The 23910-nt window shown below is 39.9% G+C and overlaps 2 protein-coding genes across 4 annotated transcripts in view; both read right to left on the bottom strand.

The window, feature by feature from the left end:
* Nucleotides 1–9123: 9123 nt before the first annotated feature.
* Nucleotides 9124–20268, bottom strand: glo1 (glyoxalase 1). The gene is made up of 6 exons (XM_051942983.1): nt 20101–20268; nt 13589–13671; nt 13245–13385; nt 12773–12840; nt 10327–10416; nt 9124–9533 (listed from the first exon to the last, which is right to left on the bottom strand). The coding sequence occupies exons 1-6, from the start codon at nt 20167–20169 to the stop codon at nt 9442–9444; spliced, it is 543 nt and encodes a 180-aa protein (XP_051798943.1). The 5' UTR covers nt 20170–20268; the 3' UTR covers nt 9124–9441.
* Nucleotides 20269–22235: 1967 nt separating this feature from the next.
* Nucleotides 22236–23910, bottom strand: part of eprs1 (glutamyl-prolyl-tRNA synthetase 1) — a 29257-nt gene continuing 27582 nt past the window's right edge. For all 3 annotated transcript variants that reach the window (XM_051941836.1, XM_051941851.1, XM_051941847.1), the window contains 3 exons: nt 23664–23742; nt 23512–23576; nt 22236–23244 (listed from right to left, as the gene is read on the bottom strand). In XM_051941836.1, the coding sequence (XP_051797796.1) occupies nt 23094–23244; nt 23512–23576; nt 23664–23742 (295 nt within the window). In that variant the 3' untranslated portion in view covers nt 22236–23093. The remainder of the gene's footprint in view (nt 23245–23511; nt 23577–23663; nt 23743–23910) is intronic.

Here is a 23910-nt window from a genome sequence, read left to right as displayed (position 1 = left end):
TAGGAAGGAAGGATCCTGAGGGAAATTCAAGGGATGTTCAAAGCACAGGACAGAGGTAAAGCCAACAAACAAGTTTTTTCACTCTTGTTCAGCTATGTTTTTTAACACCTATTTTTTTTTGCAGCTATCCGGGGTGTTGTTCCGTCCTTTGACTGGATGATTAACCCTGGACATGGCTGATTTCTCACATCAACAACAGCAATCGATAGATTCTACTGACAGAAAAAAAAAACACTCACTACCCACTGCAGGGCGTAAATCCTGGCAACAATTACTTACTGCTACAAGCTAGCAGTGTTTGGTGTGGGAAGCTGGTGAGGGATCAGATCTATGATGCTATATGAGTGACGCCAACTGGCTGACTGAGGACTTTACAGAAGATGTTAGGAGAGGGTAATGTATTCTCCTGTAAGGGCATTTTGTCCGCTTGCTAGTGGTGGAACAGGCGGATGTAATTATCACGGTATGAATTCATTAATGATAATACTAATAATAATAATAATAATATTAATAATAATAATAATAAAAATCATCATCATCATTATACAGTAAATTCATATGACTATTCCATGCTGGCCATGAAGGAAAAGTCTCTTTCATAGTTCTCTCTGCTCTTTTGCATAATTTGTTCCCTTTCCCACAGACTTATTTTACTCTTAGTAAAGTGGAACTACTAAAAATCACCCTTTCCAACATTCATGCATTGTCATCCTTAATATTTTTTTCAGTTCAGTTTTATTATATAACGCAAATTACAATTCAGATTGTCTCAAGATGCTTTACAGAACCCATATGGCCTGAATATAATACTATAGCACTGATATAAACCATTTTACATTTCAACCATACAGCTTTCTTATGCTGAGTGTAAATGTAAGAATGTTTCATAATGCTCCACTCTTTCATTTATTGGATGCTGAAGAATATGTTAAATTGTTAACATTTTTTTGATTTGCTAATAAATGCAGGGCACACAGACACTGAAATCTCTCACTACAAAATCCCTGTGTGAGCTCAGATCTAATCATAATGATAAGAAATAGTTGGCTACTTTAACAGATGCAAATGATTTCTCTTGTATTTACATAATATGAAGGAATGTGTGTTTTCACAAATGACACATTGCAGTATGGCAAGAATCACAGAATCATTTTCTCCTCCTAGCTGTGTGAAGCTGATTAAATTACAGGAAAGGACTGATTACAGCATCCATCCACCCAATCATAGTGGAGATAGGGCTGGGAATTAAAATGCAAAATGCAAATGCATGTTTTGCTGTGCAGTGTGGCTGTAATGCTAGGAAGGGAGAAATAGAACTAAATAGCAGTTTGCACTCATCATAGCAGCCAGAATGTTTGTGAAACACAGCTTTGAAATAAGGATGAGAGTCCATGATAAACCCCAGCTGTAATTTGATTAATCTCAAAATGGAACCAGGCTAAGACTACTGTTCTGCTTTCTGTGATTGAAGCATGAAACTGTAGATCACAAAAACCCATAAAAGAATACATACCATGTACTGATGCAAATAAACAGTAATAAATATAGGGAATATTTTCATGGATTTATTGTAAAATTATGCATAACTATGTGTTGCGATCTGAGCAAATGAAACCATTCCACTCCTTCCACAGTGGAATCTTTTTGGCTTTAGTGTGCAGTAAATGCAACATTATACAAAGTGGCCGAGGTTTATAAATTAAAAAGACCCTTTTAAAAATATTTTTAGTCTCCTTGCTTCCTCCAGAGTGCCAAAGTGTGTCCACTGCTGTGTTCTCTCTGTAGAAATGTGAGGGGATAAATCAGACAGAGCAAGTCATTTCAGGTACATTAAGGCAGAAAAGAAAAAGCTGAGCTGGATGTTTGATGTCTACAGATGAGTCACTGTGGTTGGAGCACTGATCCACATTGTCATTTAGTCATACAACACACAAGAAGGAAACTTTGCATAGTAAGGTACAGAACTTACGAACTATAGAGGACAGAAAACTCAACAATCTGAAGATTGTTGGGTTTTTGGATCTAGGGAATCAGACTAGCTCTCTGTGATGTGACTGCTGCACATCAGTGCTGCTTTCACTATGGGGGCGGCATGGTTCAGTGGGTAGAGTGGCCGTCTTGTAACCGGAAGGTTGCTGGTTCGATCCTCGGCCCGTCATGCTCATATCGAGGTGTCCCTGAGCAAGACACCGAACCCCTAATTGCTCCTGATGGGTTGTGGTTAGCACCTTGCATGGCAGCTCCCGCCATCAGTGTGTGAATGGGTAAATGTGACATATCATCATGTAAAGTGCTTTGGATAAAAGCGCTATATAAATACAACCATTTACCATTTCACTTGCCGTCAGACGCTGTAGTTGCATTTAATGAAAGCGAATGAACTTGGCCTGTCAGATCTGGACTGACCAGTGAAATGTCAGAAGGTTCCTTGGAGGCCCCTCTGAGAATAGGCCTTGAAGCAACAATGTATATAAATGTGATAGATTACTGTAGCAATCTAACACATTAGGAACAGTGATGTTAAACCTTTTAACCTATGGATTCGCACAGTTGCACTTTTTTTTGCCTGTTTTCTCTACTGGATTTGGCTGCAGTAGCTGTGTTGCTTCTAGCATTTATTATATTGTTAAATTCCTCTTATTAATCCGCCGCGTCCCTTGGTGGAGTAATAAAAGGAATTTACTGCGTGTCCTTGTATGCACATATTTTTGTCTTTTCTAAATTGATTAAATTTGCCATAGGTAGTCTTCAATCATGTTCTACGCACACCTTGAGCATAATTAAAGCAAAACATGCTTTTTCTTTGTCCTTGCTGGCTATTGGGTCAGAAAGTCAGTTAAAATTTTAATCTACAATAAAATGTGCAAAAAGTGAAGAGATGTGAATAAATGACTGTACATAAATTCTATGGGTGAGCGACCAAAACATGGCCAGATGAACTCAAGAATTGCAAAAGGTACAATTTAGGCCTTAAAACTAGTTAATTCTTGCTCCCGATAACCAGATTGCACATATTAAGCAGCATCTTGGTTCACTTGACGCATCTGTCAAATCCAGCCTTAGAAACCTGGGGGTTGTATTTGACCAGGCCATGTCCTTTGAGGCGCACAGTAAGATGCTTGTAAGAAATTGTTGTTATCACTTAAGAAACATCTCAAAAATTCGAAAAATGCTGTCAAAGAAGGATTTGGAAATGGTTATCCATGCTTTTATATCTTCACGGTTGGACTATTGTAACTCTGTTTTTTCTTGTTTAAATCAGACCTATCTTGAAAAGTTACAACTAGTCCAAAATTCGGCTGCCAGACTGTTGACTGGAACTTCCAAAATGCCCCATATCACTCCTGTGTTATCAGCCTTACACTCGCTCCCTGTCAAATTCAGGATTGATTTTAAGATTTTAGTTGTCACCTTCAGGGCTTTGCATGGTCAAGCTCCACATTATATCCTGGAGATGTTGACTCCTTACTCTCCTGGTCGTGCTCTTCGTTCCTCAGGTCAGAACCTGCTTGTAATCCCTTGTGTAAACTTCAGAACTCGAGGACAGAGATCTTTTCAGTTTGTGGCCCCCACGTTGTGGAACGCTTTGCCTTTGTCTCTGCGTTTTGCAGAATCTGTGGACTCTTTTAAAAGTGGACTGAAGACACTGTTGTTTAGAAGAGCATTTGGTTGACATTTTTCTGATTTTGTTTTATATATGTATTTTATTGTTTTATATATGTATTTTATTGTTTTATATATGTATTTAAAATTGTTTTCTAGTATTTTATTGTAAAGCACTTTGTGATTTTTATCTGTGAAAAGCGCTTAAGAAATAAACTTTACTTACTTACTTACTTACTTACTAAAAGAGGACTGGAGGAGGGGGAGGGGGGAATGAATGAAATTGACAAAGTTCCACTTCAATTATTATTTGGTGAAGAGCTTCACTGGATAATTGACAACTTTTACCTGCAGCCTCATCCTCAGCAGACCACAAGTGTCTACTAAATTTTATGTGAAGCAAAATTCATGGCAATCTAATAGTTCTTGATGGACCGACCAACCTTTAAACTGGCACACTACCTATGCTGCAGCTATGACTGTGGCTGTCTGGACTTGTTTCTGTCACTTCAACACAGCTGATTAAAATTGTATCAGGGCCATGACTCAAATTATCTTGTGTAAAAATGTCAATTTCCTGTTCGCTTTTCAGCCAAAATCCCCCACTGCTGTCAACTAATGATAGCTAGCAAAATGACTCTAGTGAGTCATTTTGCTAGCTATTTTCTCTGCTTCCCCGCCTGGGTCAGCCTGAGATTACAAACTAGTTCCTATCGCGAACAAAAGACAAGACATTTTACTTCTGCAGCTGTCATTTAAATCTGTCAGTCTTGCTGTGACTTGAGAGAGGAGGATCCTGGTATGGCATGCAGGAAAAAGGACAAATTCATAAATGTGTATGTACATCACAATAAGTAATTGAATCTTCTTCTTTTCCTTTCCGCTTTTCCCTTCAGGGGTCGCCACAGCGAATCAATTGCCTCCATCTAACCCTGTCTTCTGCATCCTCTTCTCTCACACCAACTACCTTCATGTCCTCTTTAACTACATCCTTAAACCTCCTCTTTGGTCTTCCTCTAGGCCTCCTGCCTGGCAGTGGGAAACTCAGCATCCTTCTACCAATATATTCACTCTCTCTCCTCTGGAAATGTCCAAACCATCTCAGTCTGGCCTCTCTGACTTTATCTCCAAAGGCTCTAACATGTGCTGTCCCTCTGATGTACTCATTCCTGATCCTATCCATCCTGGTCACTCCCAAAGAGAACCTCAGCATCTTCAGTTCTGCTACCTCCAGCTCTGCCTCCTGTCTTTTCCTCAGGGACACTGTCTCCAGACCAAACAACATGGCTGGTCTCACCACAGTTTTGTAAACCTTTCCTTTCATTTTAGCTGAAACTCTTCTATCACACATCACACCTGACACTTTTCTCCAGCTGTTCCAGCCTGCCTGTACACTCTTCTTCACCTCTTTTCCACACTCTAAATTGCTCTGTACTGTTGACCCTAAGTACTTAAAATCCTCCACCTTCTTGATCTCTTCTCCCTGTAACCTCACTCTTCCACTTGGGTCCCTCTCATTCACACACAGATACTCCGTCTTGCTGCGGCTAACCTTCATTCCTCTTCTTTCCAGGGCAAACCTCCATGCCTCTAGCTTCTCCTCCACCTGTCCCCTGCTCTCACTACAGATCACAATGTCATCTGCAAACATCATAGTCCATGGAGACTCCTGTCTAACCTCGTCTGTCATCCTGTCCATCACCATAGCAAACAAAAAGGGGCTCAGAGCTGATCCCTGATGTAGTCCCACCTCCACCTTGAACTCCTCTGTTACTCCTACAGCACACCTCACCACTGTCTTACAGTCCTCATACATGTCCTGCACCACTCTAACATACTTCTCTGCCACTCCAGACTTCCTCATACAAAACCACAGTTCTGTTACATCAATTTAAGTGGGGGAACTGGACTAGAGCACCCTCTAGTGACCAGACAATAAACAGGGTACATCTGAACACAGACGAAGAGAATAATTTGAGTCATTTTTAAGTTAAGTCGGTAAAAGAGGATGAACTTCATCTTGAAATGGATACACAGGACATGCTGAGAGTAGGATGGAAAATGCATAATGAAGTAGAAAGACATGCAAATAAGATGAAATTAATCAGGGGATATGCAGTATTTAAATTTTAACACATAAAGGAAATACGCTACATAGAAAATTATATACAGTGCTTAAAAATGTATTAGATCACCACCCAGAGGAAGGTGTTTGTCACTGCTGCCCTACATTAGCAGTATTGCTGATTACCTAAATATTTTTTGTGTGTTTTTGGAATGGTTAATCCACCAGCATGTGCAAGCTCTTTAATCAAAATGTTATGTTTAATGCTAAAAAGAATTTATATTCATTCTTCATCAAAAATTATATCTTTAATGCTAAATTAGAGTAGTTGTTGTTATCCATCAATTTTCAAATGTCCTGTTTTACAAAAAAAAGCTGAAAAAATATTAAAGCACATTATTTTTTGACCGAGATGCCAAAATATATTTATTTGCTTGTATTCTTGAACAGAAAATTTAGTTTTAGTGGTTGTCTGTTATTCTTTATTAATTACTGACTTCTCTGAGAATTCCAGCGTGCTGGTTCAAATTTGGATATAAAAATGTGAATTCAGTTTGAAATTCCTCACTCCTGTTCAAATAGGTGAAGTGTAGGGAACTCACTGAGAAAGAGAGCCCAAACTAAAGCACTTCATGATGTCAGGCACCTCAAGATTTGAATTATTAGGGAGAGAAGGAAAACCACTGCTGATCTTCAGGCAGTTCTGGTTTCACAACTGATTCCTCTTTGGTGGCAGCCTCAAGCTCCTCACTTTGGGGTCCAGTGATGGCAGAAAATGAAGAGATGCTAGCAGGAACAAGGCTTAAGGGAGGAATAGCTGCTGAGAAGCCATTATTGAGGCCTGCAAACATCCAAAAATGGCTAAAATTTGCCATGGAGCACAAACACTGGACTGTAGATGACTGGAAGAAGATACTCTGGACAGATGAGTGCAAGATTGAACTCTTTGGTTAGCATCATCATGTTTATGTCCGCAGAAAAGCTGGAGAATGTTTTGATGCCAGATGCATTGCACCCACAGTGAAACATGGTGGGTGCAACCCCTCCATATATGGGGTTCCATTTGTGCAAACGGCATGGACATGAGTTCAAATGGACGGTATCATGAACAAGAAGGTCGACCACAATATCCTGGTGCATCACGGAATCCCTTCTGGATTAAACCTGATTGGTTGTGGGTTCATTTACTAAGAAGACAATAATCCCAAGCACCCAAAAATACTTCAAAGCTGTGCAGAGACAACTGGACCATGAAAAAGGAATCTGGAGTACTGGAACTGATAGACTGGTCAAGTTAAAGTCCAGACTTGAATCCTGTTGAAGAGATCTGGGAGTTATTGAATTCAAAAAATAAATTGCACAAACATTTAATCCAAAACAAGTCTCTGGGAACAGCTAGAAACTATTTGAAACTCAAGAACAAAAGAGGTTGTAGAAAAGCACATAAAAAAACAGTGGCAATAAGATATCAGAGCCAAAGGAGGTTTGAAACAAATGTAGTTTGAAACAAGTTGTCGATAGTTGGTCTATTAAATTTGTTAAGCTCCAGCACCCCCGGCAGTCATGGCCTGCGACTCCTCCCGGTGTGGATGGCCCCAATGGAGGCGTCTTCCACAATCATCAGTGCCAGGCCATGTCTCTGTACAGTAAGTGGTGAGAGTGTGTGTTCTTGTGCAGTTGTGTGCATACATGTATATATGGAAGGAGGGAGGGATGGTTTTGCTTGTTTTTTTTATTGTTTTTAAATGTTGTACAGCACTATGTGTTGCATTTTTAAACGGTAGGAAAAGTGCTATATAAATAAAGTTTGATTTGATTTGATATGCGTGTTTTTTAAAATATTTTTTCCTTTTTTTCTTTTTGCATTTTGAAGTTGCTGTTCTGCATAGGATAATCACAAACAGCGTCTACTCTGATACTGGTTCCGTAGTACAGCGACCATCAGCCACATCCTCTACATGGATGACATCAAGCTGTGTTCCAAGAGCAAGTGAGACATCGATTCCCTGACTCACAGTACAAGCATCTACAACAACTACATCAGGACGTCATTCAGATTAGACATATGTGACAGGATGGTATCAAAGAGGGGAAAGATGGTCAGAATCTAGGGGCACGAACTACCAGAAGGCAGCAGTGCAGATGTTCAGGACAGTTAAAAATACCATGGTTTAGCGTTTGCAAATGGGAACTGTGAGGAAGTCGCAAGGAAATCTACCACAGTCAAATGCCTACAATGAATAACGCAGCTCTTGAAGTCAGCTGAATGAGAGGACCAAGGTCTAGACCATCAACACATATGCCATGCCAGTCAGCCTGCTGGTATGATCAACAAAACAAGGACCTGTTGCAGTGATGGCCCTAGTGAAACATCTGTTATCGTGTAGGTCCTCTTTGTGCCACCAATACTATTTCTGAACCATTGGAGCCTGGACACAGCAACTGCGGGACATTGTCAGCTCATCCTTTTGGGTCCTGTAAGTTATGGGTTGAGGTCTTTGTGGATCTGACTTGTTTCAATGCATTCTATGGCTACTTCAATAGATTTAGGGCTTTTGGAGGTCATGTCAACACCTCAGGCTCTTTGTTGTGCTCTTTGAGGCTTTCCTTAACAGTGTGGTGGGTGTCTGCTGAGGGAAGTTACTGCTGTAAATGCTGTAGGGAAATGTCATTACCATGGACCGGTGTGTGCTTGGTATGGAACATCGTTTAGGTGTGTGGTATCTATTAAAGTAACATTTACATGAATGGCAGGATCCGTTTCACAGTAGAACATTTCATTGTAATGAGATGAGTGTTGTTCACTTCATCAGTCAGTGGTTTCAATGCTGAATGGTGTATAAACCTAACATCTGCAGAACAAGTGTAGGCAGTATGGGTAGACATCTCTAATATGATGCTACCTTTAAAAAACACATGAAACATACACATTTTAAAGTTTCAACTTGATCAAAACTTCGTTATTTGTTAAAAACACTATCATTCCGACTTTCACTCATTCCTTATTTTCCTCAAAACTAGCTGCCCATTGCTCATTATCTCAAAAACTAACTTCATTGTTTCATTTAAAAATTCATCATAATGTGACAGAGCACACACAAGCCTCAATTGAAATTTAAAATTGAATGAATGTAATGAAGAAATGCATGTGCAATTTTTTGACATAAGAAATTTGTCAATCATAAATTTCCCCCTAAAATTGCATATTGTTAACATGAGTGGGGTTTTGTTCTATGGCAGATATTTTTAATGCTTGAAGTTATCCCTATAGAGCATTTAAGTCTTCTTCAAACTTTTTGGCAACTCACTATTTTCTTCAAAATGTGACTTCTGAAAATGTTAAAAACACGTTTACCTTTAGGAATGCATTATTCTGACGATAAAATGCAATTCATTTTTGCTATATTTCTTGAAACTAAAAGAAAAGGAAAAAAGACCCACAAATCAATCTCATGTGAACTGTAGCTTTCATATTTATTACATAGTAATACCACTTTGATTCAGCAACACTTTCAGAAAAATTCAACAGCTACACAAAGTAGTTGCTATTCATAGCAATGACTCATGTATCTAAACGGTTTGCTCATTAACTTTTCAATAGTCCAGCCTATGCCAGCGTACTGATTGTCGTACAAGTGATCCCTCTCTGTTTGCCCTCAACTCTCCACTCTATGTTGCTAAATTCATCGCTAAACCCCCAACATTCCTCTCTCCTAGTGAAGTCACAGCAGGTCTGGCTTCACGCACTGCAGCAGGTAGCATGTTGTTAGTCTTTAGGAGGTGATGGACACCATATTGTTCGGACTCAGAATCTCAATCCAGTAACCATCAGGGTCCTGAATGAAGGCCAAGCCTTTCATTTTACCTGAGGAGAGAAAAAAAAAAAGTAACTTCAAATTCAGAAGTGTGCATCCTAACCACTGAGCAAAAAAAAAAAAGACAACACACTGAGGAGAAATACATTTCAGATCTCAAAGCAGAAAATGCAGCTCCAGGTGGTGATGAGGCAATACATGGAAAAGCCATATTTCATGACATGCATAGTATCTACATAATAATCTTTTGTCACTTACATAAAAAATAAGAGTACTTTTGTATATCTGTTAGCTGAGAGTTTAGAAAGCTGCACTCAGCTTTGAACTATTGTAAAGGTCTGGTGTAGTGAATAAATACGGAGTGTACAGCGTTGTGATTCAGGAAGTAATTTCTATCTGAACTCCTGAGAATGTATTCTTTTATTGTAGTTCACTGAGCCACTGTGAAAATAATACTAGATAACTGATCAATATATGGGCAGCTAAGGTGCACTGGGAGATATTGAACTGAGCAGCACTGAAATGTTCTACTTTTGGGGTCATATTTGCATAATATTGCCAAAGAGAAAGACAATATTGGCCTATTTGAGACATCACTGCCTGTTTCTTCCACTTTTGAAAAATGTAAACCACAGATTTTGAATTCATCTGAATTTCTATCAATTATTTCAAACTGAAGTTTTGTTCTGCAATATAGCACACAGTAAAAGTGAAAGAAAACACTTCAGCAGGAGCTGAGTGGGTGTGTCTAAAATTTGACTGGTGCTGTATATTTACTAAAAAGGCTATCAAGACCATCAACATGTCCATGAGATTCATATTCACAAACACCCCACATCTTACCGTCATCTGGCTTCTTGACAAATGTGACTCCCTGCTCCTCAAACAATTTGCAGGCTGCATAGACATCAGGAACTGCAATCCCAATATGGCCTGTCAAGAGTCAGAGAGAAACGCTAAAGTCTGTGTTGAAAAAAATCTGATTTGTTTCTTAACCCTTGCCACCCGAAAGACGCTCTGGAGCATTTTCTTGTTGCGCCGCGGTAATCAAAACAAAGCAGGAAAATGAAGCGTCGGCGAGTCTCCCTTTAAACGTGTGCTGAAAGTACAGATTTTGAACTTTCTATCAGTTTTTCAATAATGTTGATCGGCCAAGTAAAACCAGAGATATGATCAATAATAAACGCCACATTTTTTACCGAACTTCACCGGAGCTATTTCCAGCGTCTTTTATGCACGGCGAAATTTTGAACTTTGGACTCAGCGGAGAGTCCTCTCTGCTGAAAGCATCTGGCCAGAAACACAGACCTTTGGAGTGGTGCTTGGTGTAGGAAGGAAAATGTGGGCCGGATTTTCACAAACCTGGCGTTCTCTGGAGTAAAAATGCGAACTGGATTTCCCCAAAGGTGACTGAGAAACTTGGAGCTGAGTGACAGAAACGCTCTGACGGGGAGCGGCCGCACAGACACGCCCCCAGTCTCTGTGTTCATAATAAGAGAGTGGAATGTTCTAGAAATACACAGAGGAGAGATGGCCAAAGTGCGGATTTGTAACTTTCTATCATTTTTAAAAAAATTTTTTAGTCAGGTGATAGTTATAACTCTTTGGGAGAGTAGCACGTCCTTCACTGGCTTTGGCCACAGATCACTCTCTGCTGGACACCAAAGATGCACAGAAAATGAAGATTTTGTTTCAGATGTAATATATTACTGCTACTGCTACTACTAATAATAATAATAAAATAATAATAACAATAATTATAATAAAAATAAAATAATAATAATAAAACAACAATAATAATAACATTCATAATAAACATATTCTAGCAATGGAGAACACCAGGACTCTGGATTCTCCCTGTGGTCCTAAAGACTGTTTCTATTGTTTTTGTCATTGTAGAGATTGTGGTGGACAGAAAAAGCTTTTTGGAATGGTACAAATTCATTTATGTAAAATTTTATTGTGACTCCTCATGATTTTGTAAATAGTTGTGCAAAAACGCCTAAAAAAATTTCTCCATTTTAGTGCAAATAGTGGTATATAACTGTGTTAACTGCTAAATTTGTACATTATTTTATGACAAACAATTTATATTTACATTATAAGTTCTGAAAAAGATTCATTACACATGTTTATGGTGTCCACAGCAAAAAAATCTAACTTTTTTCTACTCGGATTTTGTATTTCTTCTGCTATTTTAGGTCAAGTGTGTCCATACATTATATCAAAATGTCTAAATAATTATAGAATCACACAGGTGAGGTTGTGCTGAAAAAAAAGATACCAAGCAAAGCAAGATCAACAGCTTTTAAGGTGAAATATAAAGGTAAAATCAGAATTTGTCAGAAACGGACCTAAACCCCCTTAGGGCCCTAAGGGTTAACATAAAACGCGTCACAATTGCTACAGATTTGTGAAAGGTGTGAACGAGAGTACTGAATAGTGGACTGTTTCACAGTTTTTCAGACTTTGCATAAACCCTCCCCTTAACACTATACTATTACACTAACAGTATCACAGGTTACTACACCTACTTCAGACAACAGTTTGCAAGCTAACACATCTTCCTTGAAGGCAAGAATTCGCAGAGCAGTTCGGCCTGTTAAGGAACAGCTGAGGATCACTTGCCTCTGCAGTGCTTTTTAAACTCTGTAGTTTTACTAAATGTCATCGGAGACAACTAGGATTCAAGGATAATTCGCTACAGGGAAACAATGCCAAACCGAGTATCTCCGTCCCTGGCCTTCATCCTCCTGATCTGCTGATATCTGGTGCCATAATTAACAGTGCCTACCGGCCAATAAGATTCCTTAGTTTGTAACGGTGGGTAACTTATTACCTTTGTGATTTTACATCTAACCTCTTTGGCTCAGTAATGTTGGTGCATGGTTCAATTAATTGCATGTGACCTCAGGTGAAAACTGTCAATCAGATCCATCAGTGGACACACCCACCCAGTGTTTCAGAGCAGAAATCACTGCTTATTTCTTTCACTGTTTTGAAACCTAATTTTATACACTTGGTTATTTATTTCATGATCAAGTTTTGCTGGGTGGTTAATAACGCTTTTCCTTTGTGTGGAAAAACAGTTAATGCTCAACATTTAAAACACATCATACAACAGAAAAATGACTTACTCCAAGAATGTGTTTAATAATGTTAACACGATATTGTGCTGTAAGTCTTCGGAATTATATATTGTGTGCCTTCATGCATTAACTTCTACATCTGGGACAACAATGCTGTTCTTTTGTAAAAAAAAAAAAAAGAAAGAAAAACGTGACCTTACCAAAGCCACGTGGATCTGAGTTTCCATTGTGATAAGACTGGCTCTCATCAGACTCAGAGCCCCAGTTACTGAAGGAGGGATACAGGAGGAGGAGAAGAAAAAAGATTAAGAAAATAAAGATAAATTCAAAGAGATCGGGTACAAATATGTATTTCCACTGGAGTTTCACCAGGTAATAAACATTTCAGTGTATTTACAACACTAACTGTAGCTTACAATTCTTAGAGATCGGGTTTTAAAATAATCCATCACTCTGCACAGAAGACAATGGTGGAATAGGAAAAGGCAAAAATTACAGTATTGTTGAACAGCTAGATATTAAAACCACAGTGTAGCATTCTGTAAAAGCCAGGGCCCCTTAAAGAAACCAATAGTGCAGTAAAATGATATGGTTTTTTATCTGATAAAGCTTCGAACTGTAGTGAAAAACACCAAATCCAGGCCTAGCTTCATGTACAACATCTCCTCTTACTGTGTCAGCTCTATGGTGGCTCTTCTAGAAAATGTCCAGGCCGTCTTCTCCTTCACATCTGTAGGGATCTCTTTCTTGTCCTCGTAGCCCAAGAAGAAGAGAGAAAAACGCATGGAGGGGAAGTCAAACTTTTGCAGAAGCCTGCAAAATATTGCACAACAGAGAGAAAACTTTTCACAAAGTCCAGTTTATGTGCAGAAATCTGTCAGTGACACAGACTCCCACACAGACAGAGCTATTTGTTACATATTTGAGACTTGTCACGTCTAAGGATGATTAGTTGCAGGTAAACCAACTGAGACTCAATTAGAGTTGACTGAATTGAGCGCCACACTCATACTAACGTCAGGCCAAGGATTCTGGTGTAGAAATCCAAAGATTTAACTGGATCCTTAACTCTCAGCATGGTCTGCTGCATCATGAAATCCTACAACACAGAAACACAATAACAGAACTTAAAACACAACAGAACACAATCAGTCACAAAGATTACAGGATGACAAGTTATCATTTTCTTACATTCCAGAAGGGCAAGAATTTAAATTTTAATAAAGTCTTTACCTAGTATTTCATAACCTGTGTCTTCCCAAGAGGAGAAATGACAATGTAGCAGGTCAAACTGTGAATTCAAATGTGTTGCACCACAGCTGGGGAATTCGTGGGTGTGGCAGAGGAACTCAACTCTAAGCTGCTTTGCCACAGAGCTAACAGGTAATGCTGAAACAACCTGTGGCTAGGGCTGCAACTAACGACGCGTCGACTAATCGTCTGAGCACGATACGTCATCAAAAGCGGAAGTGAGCACGCAATGCAACAGAAATCACCGTCAGACTGGAGCACGAAACACGGACGGACATTGGCGCTGCATCGTGCATATATTATGTATGCACGATGTGCTCCTGCCAGACGGTGATTTCTGTTGCATCGCGCGCTCACTTCCGCTTTTGATGACGTATCGTGCTCAGACGATTAGTCGACCCGTTGTTAGTTGCAGCCCTACCTGTGGCCTTCCATTAGGAATATATACGAGAATGTGAACAAAATTTTTTGTAACCAAGCAAATTAAAAAAAAACAAAAAAAACAAACTGTGGTAGCCGTAGTCAAAGGCTACAGATGCCAGACTGTTTATCCTGCTGTGCACATTGCCTGTGAATACATACACTTATAAAGACCTCATATATGATGGCAGAGAAACACGTGTTGTCGTCACAATCATCCATTTTGTTTTCTCACTGATTTATGATTGATGTTCTGGTCAAATGACTTAATCTGCTGGATTAAAAACATACACATAGCAACTTTAATTATGATTTTTGGTGATGTAGAAAACTGGGTTAATTCAATGTTCTCAGTGACATGGCCCCTTAACTTATGTGATTACAATTGACTACAGGTGGTGACTCCTCTGAGTTAATTTAAATATGGACTATGTCATTCACTCACTACACTCAGCCACAAACACTACAATGAGAAAGTCTGAGAAGCTTCACAGAGATCAGAAGAAACAAATCAGTAACTTCAACAAATCAAAAAAGTCAACGAGGTGAGGCCTTTAACACCAGCCTATTGTCAAGCATGGTGGTGGTAGTATTATGCTTTAGGGTTGTTTTGCTGCCAGTGGAGCTGGTGCTTTGCACAAAGCAAATGGAATAATGAAGGAGGAGGATTAACTCCACATTCTTCAGAACAACCTAAAATCACCAGCCAGAAGGTTGGGTTGGGTGTTCCAACAAGACAATGACGTAACACAAATATCAAAAATAGTAAAGGAATGGCTAAATCAGTCTAGAATTAAGATTTTAGGTGGGCCTTCCAAAAGTCTGGACTTAAAACCCACCAAGAAAGAAGGAAACAGAGAGTTCTGGTAGCCACTGAAAACTCTCGACTGCCACGATATCCATGGTCTTTACAAGCGTATGTAAACTTTTGTTCACAACTTATCTACTGTATGCAAAATAAAGTGTGTATGACAAATCCAGACCCTGTTCCCATGATGGAACAGCATATTGTGATGTTTTTATTAATGCAAAAACACAGAATAATTGAAATGCAAGGTCAAGATATAGTCAAAGATAAGTATGAAGCAGTCCATTATATTCCTGTGTGAAAAAGCCTCACCATGCAGATGAACATCTCTCTTTGGCTACTTAAGCTGTGTCTGAATTCCAGCAGGGAAGAATTTCTATCCTGGCACTCAGTTGTGAAAAGGGATTTCAGCATAACTGCATCTCTGTGCAACCAAGCACACATGCAGTATTATAATACTGAACAGATGAGGCCTGTTTGCATTTAGCAACACTTACTTGTTTTCTATGCAAAACATTTTTTGCCAGGTTTACATACAATGCCATTGCTGAGGTCTGAAGGTGCACCGAATTTGTACCATATTGGGCTCAAGTTCACAAAAGTGATTTACAGCCACTACTTAATGGTCACAGCATCACATTGCACGAATGATTTGCTAATAAAAGTTTATATCCTGCAGGAACATTGCAAGGCTAGCCGTGCCTGGATCAAAAGTTTGTGTGTTCTGATTCGCGAAATATGTCCAATTCATCGCAAGAAGGCATTATTTCATGTTGCAAATAACAGCCAGCATGTTCCAGATATGGCAAAGCTGACTCCTGGTTTTTACCCAGAATATTACCCTGAAGTGTATTACACTAAACTTCTACTCTGTGTGTGTACTTCACAGTTGAGTGTTATCTCTGTGGCAAGCAACCAGTCCTCTTTCCTGAATCCTTCCTCCTAGAGAGGCTTGTTTCCACAGTACATCCATAGAAACTCCTCAAACACCACATGCATTTCTCCACGTCGCTGTTTCCACATGCAACAGGCATCACAGTTTCGCCAGTAAAGTTCATCAGCTCTCGCAGAGCTTTGAACCTTCTTGAAGGGTGATGGAATGACACAGCAGTGCAGATGTGTTATGTAGCAACACCGAGCAAACAGATAGAGTGGAGCAGAAGAAAACTAGATGGAAGTATTACAAAGTTTTATGTATTTTTCAGGTCAAGTGCTGAATTGCAAACTTTGACCTGCCACAGTGACCACAGCACACAAGTGAAAACACATTGTTGATAATCTTTAAAACCCTATCTGGTGAAAATGTTAGCATGTCTGAATGGTATTGTCTAGAAGCTAGAAACTATTAGCCTAGCCGCGCTAGATAACCCACGGCAACGAATTTAATTCTCTGCCAGGGAGGGTCTAGTTACCCTCCATAAGGCTCGAGGCTGGATTCTCCTAAAACTGGCCGGACCAATCACCATGAAGTGTAGAGTCAGAAGGCGGGCGTAACGAAGTGACGACAGAGGCATGACGATTCTGACAGAAACAACCAGCGCACAATAAACAGTTATCTTTTGACTCGGTTTTGGCCACAGCCCTTAAAGATTTGAAGCTAAAATTCAACTTGAAAGATAAACAAAGGACGGCACTTAAGTGTTTCATTGAGAAGAAAGACGTATTTGGACTTATGCCGACGGGATATGGCAAATCCTTAATACACCAGTTGGCTCCGCTGGTTGGGAAGCTAATGGGACTTAGCCACAATCCGCCGGTGCTCTCAGAACCACGTCAGCCTATTCGTTGCGTTGATTGGTTGTATACCTACCCAATTGCTGCAAAGGGATTTGATAGACAACCTTTTAGCCCGCCTCCCTCCCTGTCGAGCTTCCCTAGACCCTTGTGCCATCAGAAACATGGGATCTAGCATGGCTAGGCTAAGAAACTATATCATGGGTGAAAAAAGCAGTCAACACCGTGGCTGAACATTTTCACATTAAAAATTACACCGGTGTTGTAGGTGAGCTGGTGTGCTCAAGCTGTAGAGAGCAGGGGGGACTGCATGGAAAAAGAGGCAGGAAAGAGGGCTGAAACAATTTAGAGAACATAATTACAATTTTTGGGACAGATATTGCAATTGGATTTGTGATAAATATTTTTTTATTGAGCTTCAGTTCAGTATTTACTGTGTAGCAGATTTAAAACATGGGATGGAGCATGACCACATGAGGCAATGTCAAAAGCACAACTGGATGGTGTGAATTTGTAAAACCACTGACATGACCATTTAAACCCATTCAGAAAGGCAGCATAATGTATGCCTTAAGATTCTGCAATGTGTTAATTGTTTCATATTGCAATTTTGATTTGAAATGAACTAATTATTGAGCCCTAGTGGATACTTCCCAAAGCAGCATGTACAGTCACATCTAAGTCAGTTTAATTATTTAAAAAGATATGCTAACATGTTGTGTGACACACGTTCCATGCATGACAATCATTATTTAAAATATTATGCTGATTAAAAAAATCCATCCATCTATTCTCTATACACCGCTTTATCCTCACTAGGGTCGTAGGGGGTGCTGGAGCCTATCCCAGCTGACTCGGGCAAAGGCAGGGGACGCCCTGGACAGGTCACCAGTCTGTCGCAGGGCTACATATACAGACAAACAATCACACTCACACCTATGAGCAATTAAGAGTTATCAATTAACCTCAGCATATTTTTGGACTGTGGGATGAAGCCAGAGTACCCTGAGAAAACCCATGCATGCACAGTTTCAGTTTCAGTTTAGTTTATTGTCATATACATTAGGGTACAAGGTACCACAAGCAATGAAAAATAGTTTGCCCCCGGCACACTCTCTGCAAGCTAATACAATAAAAACAATAAATACAATTTAAAAACACAACACCAACAACAGACAATAAAAGTTATCAGCGCCTCTTCAGGCTAATGTTCATGAGCCGCACCGCCTTAGGATAAAAACTGTCTCTAAATCTACAGGTCTTAGTTTGTAGGCAGCGCAGACGTCTCCCCGATGGCAGGAAGGAGAAGAGAGCATGAGCAGGATGACTGGGGTCCTGCATAATGCTCAGGACCTTTTTCTCACAGCGCTTTTCAAACAACTGACCAATTTGAGGCAGAGGGGATCCAATGATTCTTGATGCAGTTTTTACAGTTCGCACCAGCCGAGCGAGATCATCTCCCGTAATGTTTCCAAACCACACCAGCAGACCAGAGGTCAGAACGCTCTCGATTGTACAACTATAAAAGTTTGTGAGTATTTCTTTGGACAGTCCATACCTTCTGAGGCGTCTCAGAAAATAGAGTCTCTGCTGGGCCTTTTTAATAGCACAACTGATGTGAAGAGACCAAGTAAGATTGTCACAGAGATAAATGCCCAGGAACTTAAAGTTATTAACCACCTCAACTGAAGTGCCGTTAATATGAACAGGTCTACAGATAGATTTATTCCTCCTGAAATCTATGATGAGCTCCTTTGTTTTCTCCACATTCAAGGACAGATTGTTTTGATGACACCAAGTGACCAGGCTTTGTCCCTCTTCTCTATAGTGCACCTCATTGTTATCCGATATAAGACCTATAACTGTAGTATCATCTGCAAACTTAAAAATTCTGTTGGTGGAATGTTTTGCCACACAGTCAGAAGTATACAGATTATACAGCAAAGGACTTAGACAACATCCTTGGGGGGCCCCGGAGTTTAAAACAACAGTGGATGAGTAAGTGGTCCCTACCCTCACTGTCTGTGGACGGCCTGTCAGGAAATCCTGTAACCATGGACAGATGGAATAGCTAAGACCTAGATCTTTTAGCTTAGTTACAAGAGTAGATGGAATAATTGTGTTGAAAGCACTGCCGTAGTCAACAAAAAGCATCCTGACATATCTATCTGGCCGGTCTAGATGTTGTAACACAGTGTGTAGGGCCAATGAGACAGCATCCTCCACAGCTCTATTTTCCTTGTAGGCAAATTGTAGCTGGTCGATGGTAGTGCACAAGTTTTTGTTTATGTATTGTTTAACCAGCTGCTCAAAACACTTCATTATCACTGAAGTTAGGGCTACGGGCCTAAAGTCAGGGAGTAATTAAAAAATGTTTACAATTACAAGAGACATCAATAAAAAAATAGGAGATTTAAATTTAATTTTAACAGTTTATTTGAGATTCAATCTGGTCATTAGAGGGCTGGGACAAGAGAAACTTGTAATTTTAGGGGAAACTAGACTTATTTGGTGTTTTTAAAAATATTTTGAAACATTCTTTTCTCTTAGTGTTTTATGGTCTCAGGACAAATACATTTACACAGCAACTGCATGTTTGAGTATTTTGTACATGAAAATTGAGTGAGACGTAAAATGTCTTTCAATTCTGGAAACGACCCTAGTAGCAGTAGTAGTAGTAGTAGTAGCAGCAGCAGTAGCAGTTTGCAGTAGGAGTATTATTATTATTATTAGTAGTAGTAGTAGTAGCAGCAGCAGCAGTAGTAGTAGTAAGGTAGATGTTAACTTCAACGACGGACACAGTGGAGGCAGTAATATAAACGCATATCTTAAGTACGTGAATGCATCTGTTAGCCAACTGAACATGTCAGCAACCAACCAGACACCTCTGCCCAGCACATTAGTCGTGTGTATCCTGCTTTCAGGGGCTCTGTGGCCGCGCCTAGATAGCAGCTCTCCTCACATATTTGTTCTTCACACGCTGACATGAATGACGGGAAGCTGCTCTTCCGAGTTTGGAGTGAATGTAAGTGCAGCTACAGAGTTAGTTCACAGCAACCCCGGATAAAACCAGCTCGTCTGTCCCTACATATCTGTATGTAGCAGTAACAGTCGACATAAAAATCAGCAAAGTTGTTTAAATGAACCGAGAGGCCTGTGGGGGAATGAAGCACATTTCTGGGAGAGACGCGTCCGATAATGGACGCAGTGGGAAAAGCAGGTTACCCTGTGCTGGAGTCGCTGGCCTGTCGGTTGAAGGGTTTGTCAGAAAGTCAAAGTTTGGCTCAGCTCCATTCGGGACAGCAGCCACCTTACCTTAGTTACTGGGTCTCCATCTTTACAAGCTGCTGCCGCTGCCTCGTCTGACAGACCTTTGTCGCTCATTTTTCCTTAGCAGTAGTTGGGAAGCCGGAGTGCAGCTCTGGCGGACTGACAGACGGAGAGACTGACTTCAGGAGGTACGACTACCGCTGACCGCTTTCACAATAAAAGTCTCTGAGAGGCGGAGCACCTCAGTAATGTAGAATGATCTGATACTGCATCACAGATTGTATATACAGTCTATGTACTGCATACAGAGAATGATCACAAAATCAGACATATATCATAAATCATTAACATAGCTGTTAAGTCATGGATCACATTCACCACACTGTTGGAATCCATTTGAAAAAACAGATTAGCTGCAAGAACAAATAATAAGTTGTAGCTAATAGTTTTAGTTATTAGTAACTGATAAAGATATACAGTTAATATGTATAGCAGTCTTGATCATCATGAGCAGAATAGCCTTAAATAAAAAAATACAGAAAGACTTATTTACCCTGCTATAATGAAAAAGCTGAACACAGCAGGAATAAACAGCTGCATTGCCATGAAACAAAACAAAAATACTAGGGCTGAACATTTGGTTAATTTCAATGTTAACTGCAATTTTAAAACAATGCATAATGTAATGGAGTATATACATCAGACAGCACGTCTGACTCATGATTATTTTTGACTTGATTGAAGAATTTTCAGTCCTCCCATGCTGCTTCTGATCTATGAATGGTCATCCTGTTTCTGTGTTGGGGATTGTGTACTAGAGATTTTTATTCATTTATCTTATAATCTAACTTGTACTATATGTTCAACTTCAGAAAGTGACAGCTTTTGTGATTATTCTTCTATCTCACTGCCTGTGACCCACCCCTACCCCCACACTCTACCTGACACCAACTCCCACTGTAAACCCAGTGCAAATCAGCTCTGTTGATTACATTAATTACTACTATGTAGTAACTGTGTATACCTTTGTCTCTTTGTCTGTTTATTCTATATTTTTTATATCTGATTCTATTTTTATTACTATCAATGCATGCACCTTGACTCTTACTATTATTATCTTTATCTTTTTACTTACTATTCTATTTGTACTTGCACCAAGAGCACCAGAGAAAATTCCTTGTAAGTGTAAAAACCTACTTGGCAATAAAACTGATTCTAATTCTGATCTCATATGCTATTTACAGAACACACCCAGAATATTTTGACTTTTTTAACTGTCTTCACATCAGTAATTTATATTAAAAGGCTGTTTTCACGTTTTTAAGCTCAGATGTGCACTGTATCATCTGAGTAGAATTTACAAATCTATTCTAACTGCAACTAGACAAGCCCTCAGTAGAGGGCAGAACCACGCCCTCCACTGGCGAAAACCCTGTCCTCCCTATACAAATGATGCAATATGTATCAATTTTGATCATCCCACGTATATCCCTTCCTACTTGATCTGCTGACCTGTAATTCCACAGCTGAGCAGGGGACCTTAGACTGATCTTCAGTGGCAAGTTTGATTATCCTGATTTCAGCAGTTGCAGAGATATTGGACCGGACATAGCCGCATAAATACATACATACATACCCAGCCAGATACCGCACCGAATGCAATAACCCCGCCGACGTACCCGTCGGGCGTGGTTAACAACATCAGAGACAAAACATCTGTGGCTTTGTAACCAGGGTCAGTTTTATTGTGAAAATACAGCTAAGTGTGGGTTTTTATCTCTTGACTAGACCAAGTCAGTCTTATGTAACCAGGAAAGCTTCATGCACAAGCAAGATGCACTGTTTTTACCCTTCCTACTTCAATTCAATTTGCCGCTCCCCGTTTATCTGGTCCACCTGTACAATAAAATGACCACCAGTGGAACAACCTCATAAAATAAAGTTATATTTTTACCAAGCTTGTATTCGGTTTAGTGTAAGGACTCATTCAATTACTGTGCCTCAGTGACAGCAAGTTTATGTATTAATTGTATTCTGTTAACCTTTACATTGTAAACCTTGGTTTGATATGCATGATACTATTTTTTCTGTTAAACTGTTTTCAAATGCAGCAGTCCATCATGGACAGTTATGAAACAATCCTCTCCAACCCTTTATTCAAGATCACACACACAGGACAGTTTGCCATGGAAATGACTTTATTATAGACACAGTGTGGAGTTCTTTCATGGGAGAGAAGTGGCAGAAGGCTACATCACCGGCTGTTACCCACATACATAGTTCATTACAGCTGTACATCATTTGGCTCTGGTGGAACTGAGGGATGAAGTTGTGAGCCACATATTGTAACCATACAGAGCAGGGCTGACAAAGCTGTGAGAATGACATCTGGACTACAAGCCTGAGTACCTGTGGAGTTCCTGAGACGGTCTGCCTGCAAATGAGATGGAACTGTTAAAAGGCAAAGAGTACTTTTCCCATAAATAAACACAGACAGTAATTTTCCTCCTGATTTTTTTTCCATCCGTACTTTTTATGCGTGTTCGCCATTTCCCAGCTCTACGTCAAACTTCAGATTTTAGATAGAGCTATAAAAAGGTACATATTATTGGAGCGGTTTCCAAATCCACCAGCTGCTATTACTATTTTACTAGCAATATTTAGGACTGCAGGAGATAACATATCAGATATTGACAAAGCTATCTGACCGTTGGAAATTTACATCCCTGTGCAGCTCTTCTGAGATGGCCTTGGGAGAGTAATAAGTCATTTAGGGGAGATAACTGATCATAACAGAATTCAAAGAGTGATAGCTTCTCCTGCTTTTACTTCCTTTCAGATACACTATTGGTACATATGTTAAAAAAACAAAACAATGCATCAACAAACATCTTCCCATTCTGTATCCCACAGTTCAGTCACCCCCAGTAACATATACACCCATAAAAAATCAGAAACAAAAGACATGGGTAAAAAGAAAGGTGGGAAAGCCCTTTTCTACTAAGATGTTCATTCTGTTGCTTCAGATGAGCAGCTCTTTAGTAGCTGCGTCCAAACAGAGTGTAGTACTGAGCAGGTTCCTTGCCGCTGACGCACATCTGACCGGGCTGCAGGGTCTTCAGGGGAGAGAAGGGAATACAGAGGCTCTTGGCCCCCATGGATGGAGCTCCAGGCTCAAGGTCCTGGTCCCTACAGGAGAACACACAAAATATTCAGGGGTTAACAGTGCTCAGAGCATAATAGGGTGAAGTGAATCAGGAGTTCCCTTCCTGGAACCTGTTGTGAGTGAATGAGAAATTATGACAGAACTTTAGAACAATCCTCAACAAATGCATTTAAAATTAATGAATAGCTAAAGGTGCTAAAATTGCCAGCATAATCCTACTCAGTTCTTACTGCACATGTATGTTTGATGGACCTGGCTTCCTTTAGCTTCCTCAATCATGTCAGACTTACTTGGCAGTGGTTTTCTTGATCCAGTCCTCGCATTCAATTCCTCCACAAAATGGGATCTGGACAATCTATCAAGCAAGAGCAATACAACATCAGTTCTTTACTCCAATGAGGACGGGCAGTGAATGTCTGTGTCGTGAGTTTGCACGACTCACCTTGCCCTGGTCCAACTCTTTCTGGAACTGTTCCATCGTATCTACAGCCACCATGTGGGTCTTCAGGTCATCTGAAGCTCTATCAAAGAAACACATTAAGCACTGTATTCATCCGCTCATGTGTTAATGTAAATAATGTAATCATCTCTTCTTGTTGCCATAATTCAGTTTGTCTGTGCCTCGCTCACATCTGTCACAGTTTGTGTACATCATATTAAAAGCGACATTGGCCCCAGCTGGTTGGGTT

Source organism: Acanthochromis polyacanthus, chromosome 2 (genome assembly GCF_021347895.1).
Source record: "Acanthochromis polyacanthus isolate Apoly-LR-REF ecotype Palm Island chromosome 2, KAUST_Apoly_ChrSc, whole genome shotgun sequence".
Taxonomy (NCBI): Eukaryota; Metazoa; Chordata; class Actinopteri; family Pomacentridae; genus Acanthochromis; species Acanthochromis polyacanthus.
The sequence above is the reverse complement of the archived record's forward strand: the minus strand, read 5'-3'. Positions and strand labels throughout refer to the sequence as shown.